Source organism: Panulirus ornatus, chromosome 1 (assembly GCF_036320965.1).
Source record: "Panulirus ornatus isolate Po-2019 chromosome 1, ASM3632096v1, whole genome shotgun sequence".
In the NCBI taxonomy this organism is placed as follows: Eukaryota; Metazoa; Arthropoda; class Malacostraca; order Decapoda; family Palinuridae; genus Panulirus; species Panulirus ornatus.
Window position 1 is genome coordinate 64316022 of NC_092224.1, and position 14365 is coordinate 64330386.

At 41.7% G+C, this 14365-nt stretch overlaps 1 protein-coding gene across 6 annotated transcripts in view; it reads right to left on the reverse strand.

Annotated features, from left to right (window-relative positions):
• LOC139749153 (sphingosine kinase 1-like) overlaps positions 1–486 on the reverse strand; it is a 148470-nt gene extending 147984 nt beyond the window's left edge. For all 6 annotated transcript variants that reach the window (XR_011712894.1, XR_011712893.1, XR_011712895.1 and 3 more), the window contains exon 1: positions 5–486. Coding sequence is in view for 3 of the 6 variants with exons in the window: in XM_071662822.1 (XP_071518923.1) it covers positions 5–458 (454 nt within the window). In the remaining 3 variants the exon portion in view is untranslated. The remainder of the gene's footprint in view (positions 1–4) is intronic.
• Positions 487–14365: the final 13879 nt, after the last annotated feature.

The following is a 14365-nucleotide window of genomic DNA, read 5'->3' on the forward strand; positions in this document are numbered from 1 at the left end:
TCACCAAAGTTTCTAACTGCGTGAACTGCACTTCTCCAAGTATTCGCAATTTCTAAGTTCTTCTCAAAAGTGTCCTCTTTGTCTACTTCAAAGGTGAGAGTAAGTCTCGTTCTTTTTTTCTTATTTTCTGACAATGGATAAGCGTACAGTGTAAAGTAAGCCAGGTGAGTCCTTGATTCCTGAACTCCTGCTTTCATGCAAACACAGCCAGCTAAGTCTGAGGCCTTCAACACTTGAGTTTTTCGTTTACACAACATGCCATCCTCTTCACTCGACACTGTCAAACCGGACTCGTCAATTCGAACATCGTACAGTTTACCTTTCTGTTTATATTGCTTAAATTTGTCTTGTAAGTGCCACACGACTGCTTCCCTACCAACCTCCATGGTTGAATTTGCACTACTGACACCTCTCGCGAGTCCGGACCCAGGAGTCTGGAGCTGGGCCGTACGAATCATATGAGCCTTGGGTGCTGTTTCGTAGAAGGTTCGAACCTTTAGCTCGAATTGTTTGAAGCAAATAGAACCATGTTCTTAATAGTTGCCATATACCGCCATAATGTGTACATGATATTAGATGCAAGGAAAACATTTTTTCAGGCGCAGTAGATATTTACATGTGCATTATATATATATATATATATATATATATATATATATATATATATATATATATATATATATATATATATATATATATATATTAGCCTCTGCTTGTGTTCGCTCTTTGACATCAGTTTTCAGTCGTTGCGAAACCAATGTATTTTGTATGTAGCATAGCTGTATTTTTGCTCTCTAATATTATTCCTTGCCTTAACTGTATATTGAGGACCACATCGGAAATCAATATATATAACTATGCTGTATGTGCTGTCCGTGGTAAAATTGAAATTTAGATTTTTACCAGATAAATGCAAATCAAATTATAAACTGCGAATGAAAATTCATCATCGGCGAAGTTGTGTCATCACCAGTTGACAAACGAAAATTTAGTCTCGTTGAGGACATTATCACTTCAAAGGAATCTTATCATTTCTCTCCCTTTGAATGTTTCGCCTCTTGAAACTGCAGGAGTCTCATGAAGGGGGACCTAAATTATGTTTTGATAATGATGATAATGATAATAATGATACAAATGACGGGAGACAAGGGTCAAAGGGAGTTCCTTAACTACCTCGACCTTCAGTGCCAGCTCATGGGTGGGAGCGGGAGGAAGGGTAAAAATCCTCTTCCCCTTTATTATCACGGGAAAAAAAAATGGAGTTATACTTTTTTTTTTGTACGATTAAGTCGTCTGTCCCTGGTGATCCTTGACTAATGCGGAATGCAAGAAAAAATTATATATATATATATATATATATATATATATATATAAAGGGGGTGACTGTGTTGTTGACTGGTTGGCAAGGATATTTAATGTGTGTGTGACTCATGGTGAGGTGCCTGAGGATTGGCGGAATGCATGCATAGTGCCAGTGTACAAAGCCAAGGGGATAAAGGTGAGTGCTCAAGTTACAGAGGCATAAGTCTGTTGAGTATTCCTGGGAAATTATATAGGAGGGTGTTGATTGAGAGGGTGAAAGCATGTACACGACATCAGATTGGGGAAGAGCAATGTGGTTTCAGAAGTGGTAGAGGGTGTGTGGATTAGGTGTTTGATTTGAAGAATGTATGTGAGAAATGCTTAGAAAAGCAAATGGATTTGTATGTAGCATTTATGGATCTGGAGAAGGCATATGATAGAGTTGATAGAGATGCTCTGTGGAAGGTATTAAGAATATATGGTGTGGGAGGCAAGGTGCTAGAATCAGTAAACAGTTTTTATCGAGGATGTAAGGCAAAGGGGATAAAGGTGAGTGATCAAATTACTGAGGTATATTTTTGTTGAGTATTCCTGGGAAATTATATGGGAGGGTATTGATTGAGAGGGTGAAAGAAAGCATGTACAGAGAATCGGATTGGGGAAGAGCAATGTGGTTTCAGAAGTGGTAGAGGATGTGTGGATCAGGTGTTTGTTTTGAAGAATGTGAGAAATACATAGAAAAGCAAATGGATTTATATGTAGCATTTATGGATCTGGAGAAGGCATATGATAGAGTTGATAGAGATGCTCTGTGGAAGGTATTAAGAATACATGGTGTGGGAGGCAAGTTGCTAGAAGCAGTGACAAGTTTTATCGAGGATGTAAGGCATGTGTACGAGTAGGAAGAGAGGAAAGTGATTGGTTTTCAGTGAATGTCGGTTTGCGGCAGGGATGCGTGATGTCTCCACGGTTGTTTAATTTGTTTATGGATGGGGTTGTTAGGGAGGTGAATGCAAGAGTTTTGGAGAGAGGGGCAAGTATGCAGTCTGTTGTGGATGAGAGGGCTTGGGAAGTGAGTCAGTTGTTGTTCGCTGATGATACAGCGCTGGTGGCTGATTCGGGTGAGAAACTGCAGAAGCTGGTGACTGAGTTTGGTAAAGTGTGTGAAAGAAGAAAGTTGAGAGTAAATGTGAATAAGAGCAAGGTTATTAGGTACAGTAGGGTTGAGGGTCAAGTCAATTGGGAGGTAAGTTTGAATGGAGAAAAACTGGAGGAAGTTAAGTGTTTTAGATATCTGGGAGTGGATTTGGCAGCGGATGGAACCATGGAAGCGGAAGTGAGTCACAGGGTGGGGGAGGGAGCGAAAGTTTTGGGAGCGTTGAGAAATGTGTGGAAGGCGATAACATTATCTCGGAAAGCAAAAATGGGTATGTTTGAAGGAATAGTGGTTCCAACAATGTTATATGGTTGCGAGGCGTACGCTATAGATAGAGTTGTGCGGAGGAGGGTGGATGTGTTGGAAATGAGATGTTTGAGGACAATATGTGGTGTGAGGTGGTTTGATCGAGTAAGTAATGAAAGGGTAAGAGAGATGTGTGGTAATATAAACAAGTGTGGTTGAGAGAGCAGAATAGAGTGTTTTGAAATGGTTTGGTCACATGGAGAGAATGAGTAAGGAAAGATTGACAAAGAGGATATATGTGTCAGAGGTGGAGGGAACGAGAAGTGGGAGACCAAATTGGAGGTGGAAGGATGGAGTGAAAAGGTTTTGAGCGATCGGGGCCTGAACATGCAAGAGGATGAAAGGCGTGCAAGGAATAGAGTGAATTGGAACGATGTGGTATACCGGGGTCGACGTGCTGTCAGTGGATTGAACCGGGGCATGTGAAGCGTCTGGGGTAAACCATGGAAAGTTTTGTGGGGCCTGGATGTGGAAAGGGAGCTGTGGTTTCAGTGCATTATTACATGACAGCTAGAGACTGATTGTGAACGAATGTGACTTTTGTTGTCTTTTCCTGGCGTTACCACGCGCGCCCACCGAGGGAAGGGGTGCCATTATATATATATATATATATATATATATATATATATATATATATATATATATATATATATATGTATATATATGTATGTGTGTGTGTGTGTGTGTGTGTGTGTGTGTGTGTGCGTGTGTGTGTGTATGTGTGTGTGTGTGTGTGTATATGTATATATGTATGTATATTATCCCTGGGGATAGGGGTGAAAGAATACTTCCCACGTATTCCTCGCGTGTCGTAGAAAGCGACTAGAGGGGACGGGAGCGGGGGGCCGGAAATCCTCCCCTCCTTGTATTAACTTTCTAAAATGGGAAACAGAAGAAGGAGTCACGCGGGGAGTGATCATCCTCCTCGAAGGCTCAGAGTGGGGTGCCTAAATGTGTGTGGATGTAATCAAGATGTGAAAAAAGGAGAGATAGGTAGTATGTTTGAGGAAAGGAACCTGGATGTTTTGGCTCTGAGTGAAACGAAGCTCAAGGGTAAAGGGGAAGAGTGGTTTGGAAATGTCTGGGGAGTGAAGTCAGGGGTTAGTGAGAGGACAAGAGCAAGGGAAGGAGTAGCAATACTCCTGAAACAGGAGTTGTGGGAGTATGTGATAGAATGTAAGAAAGTAAATTCTCGATTAATATGGGTAAAATTGAAAGTTGATGGAGAGAGGTGGGTGATTATTGGTGCATATGCACCTGGGCATGAGAAGAAAGATCATGAGAGGCAAGTGTTTTGGGAGCAGCTGAATGAGTGTGTTAGCGGTTTTGATGCACGAGACCGGGTTATAGTGATGGGTGATTTGAATGCAAAGGTGAGTAATGTGGCAGTTGAGGGAATAATTGGTATGCATGGGGTGTTCAGTGTTGTAAATGGAAATGGTGAAGAGCTTGTAGATTTCTGTGCTGAAAAAGGACTGATGATTGGGAATACCTGGTTTAAAAAGCGAGATATACATAAGTATACTTATGTAAGTAGGAGAGATGGCCAGAGAGCGTTATTGGATTACGTGTTAATTGACAGGCGTGCGAAAGAGAGACTTTTGGATGTTAATGTGCTGAGAGGTGCAACTGGAGGGATGTCTGATCATTATCTTGTGGAGGCTAAGGTGAAGATTAGTATGGGTTTTCAGAAAAGAGGAGTGAATGTTGGGGTGAAGAAGGTGGTGAGAGTAAGTGAGCTTGGGAAGGAGACCTGTGTGGGGAAGTACCAGGAGAGACTGTGTACAGAATGGAAAAAGGTGAGAACAATGGAAGTAAGGGGAGTGGGGGAGGAATGGGATGTATTTAGGGAATCAGTGATGGATTGCGCAAAAGATGCTTGTGGCATGAGAAGAGTGGGAGGTGGGCTGTTTAGAAAGGGTAGTGAGTGGTGGGATGAAGAAGTAAGAGTATTAGTGAAAGAGAAGAGAGAGGCATTTGGACGATTTTTGCAGGGAAAAAATGCAATTGAGTGGGAGAAGTATAAAAGAAAGAGACAGGAGGTCAAGAGAAAGGTGCAAGAGGTGAAAAAAAGGGCAAATGAGAGTTGGGGTGAGAGACTATCAGTAAATTTTAGGGAGAATAAAAAGATGTTCTGGAAGGAGGTAAATAGGGTGCGTAAGACAAGGGAGCAAATGGGAACTTCAGTGAAGGGCGTAAATGGGGAGGTGATAACAAGTAGTGGTGATGTGAGAAGGAGATGAAATGAGTATTTTGAAGGTTTGTTGAATGTGTCTGATGACAGAGTGGCAGATATAGGGTGTTTTGGTCGAGGTGGTGTGCAAAGTGAGAGGGTTAAGGAAAATGATTTGGTAAACAGAGAAGAGGTAGTAAAAGCTTTGCGGAAGATGAAAGCCGGCAAGGCAGCAGGTTTGGATGGTATTGCAGTGGAATTTATTAAAAAAGGAGGTGACTGTATTGTTGACTGGTTGGTAAGGTTATTTAATGTATGTATGACTAATGGTGAGGTGCCTGAGGATTGGCGGAATGCGTGCATAGTGCCATTGTACAAAGGCAAAGGGGATAAGAGTGAGTGCTCAAATTACAGAGGTATAAGTTTGTTGAGTATTCCTGGTAAATTATATGGGAGGGTATTGATTGAGAGGGTGAAGGCATGTACAGAGCATCAGATTGGGGAAGAGCAGTGCGGTTTCAGAAGTGGTAGAGGATGTGTGGATCAGGTGTTTGCTTTGAAGAATGTATGTGAGAAATACTTAGAAAAGCAAATGGATTTGTATGTAGCATTTATGGATCTGGAGAAGGCATATGATAGAGTTGATAGAGATGCTCTGTGGAAGGTATTAAGAATATATGGTGTGGGAGGCAAGTTGTTAGAAGCAGTGAAAAGTTTTTATCGAGGATGTAAGGCATGTGTACGTGTAGGAAGAGAGGAAAGTGATTGGTTCTCAGTGAATGTAGGTTTGCGGCAGGGGTGTGTGATGTTTCCATGGTTGTTTAATTTGTTTATGGATGGGGTTGTTAGGGAGGTAAATGCAAGAGTCCTGGAAAGAGGGGCAAGTATGAAGTCTGTTGGGGATGAGAGAGCTTGGGAAGTGAGTCAGTTGTTGTTCGCTGATGATACAGCGCTGGTGGCTGATTCATGTGAGAAACTGCAGAAGCTGGTGACTGAGTTTGGTAAAGTGTGTGGAAGAAGAAAGTTAAGAGTAAATGTGAATAAGAGCAAGGTTATTAGGTACAGTAGGGTTGAGGGTCAAGTCAATTGGGAGGTGAGTTTGAATGGAGAAAAACTGGAGGAAGTGAAGTGTTTTAGATATCTGGGAGTGGATCTGTCAGCGGATGGAACCATGGAAGCGGAAGTGGATCATAGGGTGGGGAAGGGGGCGAAAATTTTGGGAGCCTTGAAAAATGTGTGGAAGTCGAGAACATTATCTCGGAAAGCAAAAATGGGTATGTTTGAAGGAATAGTGGTTCCAACAATGTTGTATGGTTGCGAGGCGTGGGCTATGGATAGAGTTGTGCGCAGGAGGATGGACGTGCTGGAAATGAGATGTTTGAGGAAAATGTGTGGTGTGAGGTGGTTTGATCGAGTAAGTAACGTAGGGGTAAGAGAGATGTGTGGAAATAAAAAGAGCGTGGTTGAGAGAGCAGAAGAGGTTGTTTTGAAATGGTTTGGGCACATGGAGAGAATGAGTGAGGAAAGATTGACCAAGAGGATATATGTGTCGGAGGTGGAGGGAACGAGGAGAAGAGGGAGACCAAATTGGAGGTGGAAAGATGGAGTGAAAAAGATTTTGTGTGATCGGGGCCTGAACATGCAGGAGGGTGAAAGGAGGGCAAGGAATAGAGTGAATTGGAGCGATGTGGTATACTGGGGTTGACGTGCTGTCAGTGGATTGAGTCGGGGCATGTGAAGCGTCTGGGGTAAACCATGGAAAGCTGTGTAGGTATGTATATTTGCGTGTGTGGACGTGTGTATGTACATGTGTATGGGGGGGGGGGGGGGGGGGTTGGGCCATTTCTTTCGTCTGTTTCCTTGCGCTACCTCGCAAACGCGGGAGACAGCGACAAAGTATAAAAAAAAAAAAAATATATATATATCTTTCAAACTATTCGCCATTTCCCGCGTTAGCGAGGTAGCGTTAAGAACAGAGAACTGGGCTTTTGAGGGAATATCCTCACCTGGCCCCTTTCTCTGTTCCTTCTTTTCGAAAATTAAAAAAAAATAATGAGAGGGGAGGATTTCCAGCCCCCCGCTCCCATTATATATATATATATATATATATATATATATATATATATATATATATATATATATATATATATAATCACACTAGTTAGTGATGTTGCCTTATTTCGAACTTTAGCAGGAGTTCGAGTGGTTTGATGAAACTTTATAATGTAGGGATTTCCTCAGTGAAACATGCAGTGTATTGCAAATATTCTAGATATGTTTTTCAACTTTAATTCAATCTCTTCTCCAACTGTTTCATCTTACCACGGTTTCATAATGTATTTATTTCCATGTTACTTCCCCTTTCGGCAGTTCCTTCTAAACTAAAATCATTCTTTCCTGACTTTCCTTGGGTAAATTACTCTCTTACATGGTGATGCTTTTGTCTCCGACAAACTCATAAAAGAGATTGTTGTTTGAATGGAAGCATTTTTCCTCTCTTCTCCCAAGACGACCTCTTCTTCGAATGCATGGTTCAACCATTCCTAATCTGAGGCCATGTATGCAGGGAATCAGGCATATTGGACTTGGAAAAACTCTCCTTCCTTTCGACTTCCATTCGGTATTTATCACTGCAAGTACGTTATCCGTGAGGCAAAGCGTTCCGTTATCCAAAAGAAGTGCTATAATCTCTCGTCGTTGACATCTGTCGCTCTAACTTTACTTTACCGTTCTGACGGTGTGGGTTTGTGGGGTAGGGAGTTTGCTTGAGGAAAAGTAATGTAGGCAATCGGAAATGCAGAAGTATAGAAGACTTGGATCAACCAGAGAACTGCACTGTTTTGTTTTCTTATGAGATGTTTTTGTTTGGTTTGTTTGTTTTTATTATTAAGTCGTCAGGCTTTTGTTATGTAACTTATTATTAAAGGTTTCTATTGTTGCATATTTTGTAGTTATTTATTGATGTCTGTTGTGTTATGATGGGATGGGCTTATCAGGCCATTGTCTTTCTGATTGTTTACCCCATCTTTTGTCATTATTTCTCATTTTTGTTGTTGTTTGATTTTAATTTTGTTTAGATGGCAAGGTGCAAAAGAGTCTTGGGTCATGCATGTTTAAGATGTTCTCTCATTGTACTTTTGGCAACTTTGGACCTTAGAGGTAGCATTTCACAGTCTACCATGCCTATCGTGCCAGTAGGATGTTATTTCCGAATGTAGGTTGGGAATCATAACTCAAGGAGTTAAGTTGTTGAACTCCAAAGGTTAAAAGTGTGACAAGGAACAGTCCCACATCACCTAGCACGAACGTGGCTGCATCTGATCTCTCCAGCACGCTGCCAACAAATACGCAACACGCGTTACTCCTCTCTATATCCGTTTACCTAACACGTTGTCCATCAGCTGCGATTTTTAAGAATACAACAAACTCCAGCAAACACAGCTACAGTTTAGCACGGCGGTAATGTAACCCTAACCTAGGATCCGTGCTGACCCTGAGTGACCCGCATGGCCACTCTTGACCTAACATTACCTGATTGGCTTGCCCCAAAGAACCTCAAACCCACCTCTCCTTACACATTCAGAGGTCCTTTAAAGTACTCACTCCTCACTTCATCTGTTATCACTTCCCCCCCCCCCCCCCATTATGTTCCCATTTGTTCTCTTGTTTTTCGCACATTATTAACCTCCGTCCACATTATCTTCTCATATTCCCTAAAGCTTTGCTCACACTTGCTCACCCAGACTCTCATATCACCATGATTCTTTTTGATAAGTTTACTACGGACGGGTTGGCAAGGGAGGTTGATGCATAAGAGCGAGGGGCTGGGTGTACTGTACACTGGGGATAGGGGTATCACGGGAGGGGAATCAGTCTTGGAATGTATTAGTAGCGAAACGAGTGAAGTATTGAAAGCTATAGCCTATGTATTTCTAAATATCTCTCGTGCAGCGCAGAAATACAGTTTCGTTTCAAACTACACGTATGATCAGCGAAAACTAAATAATTATAATAATAATCGGTTTATAGAACATGGCGTGCAGTCAAGGGCTGAAAATATAAAATATAAGCATTGACGTTGTGGCTGTTAAATAGGGAGGCGTCAAACAAAGGTTAAGGACTTTGTATAATGTTATCGGTGGATGAATCAGGGTTATAGCAAGCTGCAGAGGTTCTGAGAGGCCCGGTGCGGTTGTTGTGCCAAACTGCAACTTGTGTACGAGGGACGTCTGGTGACAGTGGCGATAATGGAGCTGAGGCTTGTTTCCTGTCAGATGAGGTCCACGTGATGGCTGAAAAAAAAGGAAAAGAAAGACCATCGGTTCGGCACCTCTTGATGGGTAGCATAAGAGGGACCGAGCGAGATCTTGCATTCACTCCTCTGAGCGTTGTCATTTAGGAGTCCCTGATGTGTAGATAGGGAGGACTCGGTGAGGGAGGCGTTGGCGAGTTTGGGAAGAAGAATGTGTAGATGTTCCTGTGTTCAAGCACAGGGAGTCTAAGCGCCAAGAGTCTATGGAGAATGTAGAAAGGACGGCTGAAGGATTTAATGATAATGCCAGTGTTTTCCTCCCAACTTTGTTGTTCAGAATGACACCGAAACCTCGGTGGAAAGAATAGACTGGAGGGGGCTAGGAGCGTAATGCGACAGTAGGGAGTGGGATATGATTGTATATAACTACTGTGTTGGTTTGGTTGATGTTGAGAGTTTTGTAGGGTTGTAGAGGAGAAAGAGGTGTTGTTAGCGGTAATGAAGTGACAGGGTCATCACTCTACTTCAATCGAGCTGGTGCATCGACTAGGACATTGGTTCCCAGCCTTTTCTTTGTTTTCTGCAATCCTAAGCTATTACCTAAATCTGTTGCATCCATCAGGCATGTGATGACGATATATATTTGCATGTTACGCTGAAATGTGTAATGATTGGCACCTCTACAGCTCAGCCGATGTGGTGCCATTTAATCATCAACTTGACACTTATTGAGCTGAGGTGCACAAGAACGCCAGTCATTAATATAATCGTTTAAGATAAGTATTGCATACATAAGTCGAATAATATTACAGTGTAGGACAATATGACAACGGTGAACGTTCACCAATTTTTTTTTAGCTTTTCCGCTTCAAGATTGTATAAGGGCCTTACTAACCGTACTGACGACAACCACCCTTTCTCTAAAACACAAATACGCGCGCGCGCATCCTCGACTGGGGTCGCATATGAAGGTTCCGTCTTTCTGTCGTGTGGGACGCCGCAGGTGAGGGACGTACCCTCGGAAGTGTACGGCTTAGCACAAAATGAGACCTAGAAAAAAACTCTGGCTTGCTATGGATAAAGTCTAAGAAGCTTAAGAGGTAGAGGAGGTCTTGGAAGCTGCAGTGTCGTTGTAAAATCTCAATCAAATGCAAAACTTTTACAGGTTGAATTGTGTATAAAGGCGATGGTAATGGGATACATCTCAGTGAGAGGCTGGGGTTTGTTGACATCAGTACAAGGGAGTCGTATGAAGTCTGCAGTCTGTGGAACATAGCTTGATAGAGCAATGAACTGATGATGGAGCGAAGGGGTGTGAATAAGAGAAGGGCTTTGTCGCGATGCGGGGAGTGTGTTTGTGAAAGGCATCAGGACCTTGACACCAGCATTGTCATCATGACGAGAAACACGTGGACACTGGCTGATGCTGGTGGCGTGGAGACTGGAGCGACCAGAGAGAGCTTCGTAACTGACTTTTTGAGTACGTAACTAAATTCAGCAAGTGTCCTGAAGTTTTGGAGAGAGAGTTATCATAGTGCACTTTTGTATCATTGTAGTCTTTATCGGGAGCTTGTAGTTCATTTACGACATGTAACTTCAGAGTTGTTCAAAACTTTACTACTTGGATCTAACTGGCGGCACCTTCTTTACGTATCTTTTTAAAATACTGATGGTTACTGTTATCATTGATAAGGACATTATGGGTTGGATGTTTCCAGATATGCTTGTTTAAACAGTCTGCAATATATAGAGTGTTCATCCTTTTGTTTCGCGTCTAAGTACAATTTTTATTTTGATTAAACTGTGTGAAATAGTGTATTTTGACTTTTTATGCTATCACCGTCGACATCTATATGTTGTCATGTTCCAAATGCACACTGATATTCAGGGTCATGTACTGGAAACCCAGTGTTGTTCGATTCTCAGTGTCACTACGCCTCGGTCGATATGTTATACCCGGGTTCTCAGTGTCGATACGCCCTCATATGTCAATATGCAATGTGTTGTTCCCAGGTTCCCAGTGTCGCTACGCCCTCATATGTCGATGTGTTTTACTCAGGTTCCCAGAGTCGTTACGCCCTCATATGTCCATGTGTTTTACTCAGGTTCCCAGTGTCGCTACGCCCTCATATGTCGATGTGTTGTACCCGGGTTCCCAGTATCGCTACGCCCTCATATGTCGATGTGTTTTACTCAGGTTCCCAGTGTCGCTACGCCCTCATGTGTCGATGTGTTGTACCCAGGTTCCCAGTGTCGCTACACCCTATGTCGATGTGTTGTACCCAGGTTCCCAGTGTCGCTACGCGCTCATATGTCGATGTGTTTTATCATTTGTATGGTCTGTGCGTGCCTCCATTTACCCGGACACGTTTGTCCTTCTCCAATAACATACCAGAAATAATTTGTTTTTATACAATATGGCAGTAAAACATCACAGATTAATTTTTATAATATAAAAATCGTAATCGACAGACGAAAAACAGTCTAAAGGTATGCCAGTAACACGTTGAACGTCTTTTTACTGTGAGAGCGTGACGTAGCTACTGAGCAAAGTGAAAGTGTTGCCACTACGCATCCAGTGTTGTCAAAGCGGAGTGTCCATGATAATGACCGCCCAAGGTCTTCATGGTCTATTGGTTAACCATACTGAGATTGATGGCTGTTCAGTTCAGTGTGTTTTTTGGGAATCTCATATCATGGTGGATGTGAGGAAGGGCGAAATTGTTATGAAAGGGGAAACTGATACAATGATCGTGATGACATGATTAAGCATTTTCAAGCCAAAAATTGTTTCTGTAATGACGTTATATTCTACTTCTCTTTTTTCAAGTTCAAGGACGATATACTTCAGAGAGTTTCGTAAAAAGAACAAGATGCTGTTTCCGTATCGGGTAAAATTGTTAAAACCCGATTTCAGTGACCAGTTGATTGTCATTGAGATGAGCTTGGTATTTTCAAGTGCTTGGAAGTGCTGGAAGGAAGTCTAATGTGTGACGTAGAATATCTGTGACCTCAAACAGTACTTTCCCTTAACTTTGCCTTAAGACTGGTAGTACCAGTTGTCATGCAGCATAAACACCAGTCATGTACCTCTGTTTGTGAGTCAGCTGTGTGAGCAGTGTTGCCAGCACAAACCTTCACATGGCAAATGAAATTGTTTGCTACGTTATATATATATATATATATATATATATATATATATATATATATATATATATATATATATATATATATATACTGTCGCATGTCTTTGTCATGACCTGTTGCGTTGATCATGCATGCTGTCCATGCACTTCTGTTGTGAATTCATTACAAAAGTGATAATTCTGATTAAAGTGTTAATGCCTTTATTTCACCGTAAAAACTTTTGGATTACTCTACCATGATGCTACCGATGGACTTCTGTTTAAATCTGTGCTTTACAAAGGAAAATAACACTGGACGTTATTGTAAAGCCTAACTTTTTTTCTGAATTCGCAGGAGCTACCAACCATCTCTGCTTCTGATTTCTACACATGGTACATGTAGGGCAGACAGAACGAAATAGATACAACTGTATACAAACAAACTATAAAATCAAACATGAGAATAAAGACACCCAGTAGAACACAGGAACATCTTATTATAGAAATGTGCAATAGTTTTTCCACTCGCAACACTGCACCGAGGGACTTACCACATCATTTAAACCCCTTGTGAATCACTGATATTCTTGTGTTCTCATTCATAGTCATCTCAAAGAATTTTAAGAATATGTCTTAATCTAGATCATTGTAGAATCATGAAAGGGAGACTCATGTTACGTGTTTATATCAGTGCAAAACGCCAATTAAAAAGTGGTTGAAAGCAGTGTTAAAGATACGATTAAGAATAGACTTGATAAACACTTCAAGTCCACGACTTAACATTATTTGCTCCTACTTAGTCACAGTGACAATTTGCAAGTTATTGCAGTGAATGATATTTATGCCCTTCTAACTTTTACCACGCTGATATTGACTTTCTGGTATCTTCTGCTATCACAAACAGCTTGGAAAAGACCCAGTGGTCTGTTGCTGTTTGAATTCCTTTGTATTATTGCTAGTTATCATTATTAATTATTATTATTATTATTATTATTATTATTATTATTATTATTATTATTATTATTATTATTCTTAACATCTTCATCATCGAAACGTCATAATCTATATAGTCTTGGACTGGCCTCGTTCTTGCAGTAACCGCAGCAGCACCACCACCACGACAATGTGACCCTGGCAAGAGGCACCCCCTTCCTCAGCAGGAACGTCATGGGAGCTCAGCATAGCATTCTACCTCCTGCAGCAAAGATACAAGACCTTGGCTACGCTTCCTCCTTCATGTGACTCAATCATCACCTCCTGCCTCCCGCAGCATAGCCATAGGACCTCCGCTCCGTCACCTTCCTCTCTGATGTAAACTTGAGAGAGAACGGGAATACAAGTGAAGTTTTTAGTAATTTTTCAGAGGTAAATATTGCCATTAACTTCTTGATGGCTATATCCTATGTTAGAATGCACCGGTAATTATCAACTTGGTTTTACCATTATAACAGCAGTAGCGGATTATCCACTAGGCACGGCCTTGCGACCCAAACATAAGTAAGTTGTTATTATAAGTGGATCTAAAGCTGGATATGAATTCGAGCATAACTCATCATGAAGTCCAAAACGTCCACGAAGAGCTATCCTTCAGGGACAGAAGTGAGGGGGAAAATGAAGATGGAGGTGCACTTTCACTCTTAGGATAAAGACAATTTTTTCTTTAAGGTGTTTCATTCCTATTAAGCTAGCTCCCCAGCGGCACCATATTAAGGCATGGAGGTTGTATGTACTGAACTGTCTGAGACTATGTACGGGTAGCTAGGTAGCAGGGTAACAGAACCAGTGTCTTTTTAAACTGTGTTAGCTCGCTAGATAGCCTGCGTTTCGTTAGTTATTTACGGCTCGATAGGTAACAAAAAAAAAAAAAAAGCTGAAAATCTGACAGGTAGTTAGCAAGGAATTATGGCCCTACGTGGTGTAACTTAACATTGCTGACCATGACGCATTCACGGGTCACCCGGGGTCGAGTCCTGGTCATGGCAGACGAGCCACAGTCGAACTAGCTGCTCATCCTACCCTACGGGCTGGTTGATAAAGTAGGTATTTGATTT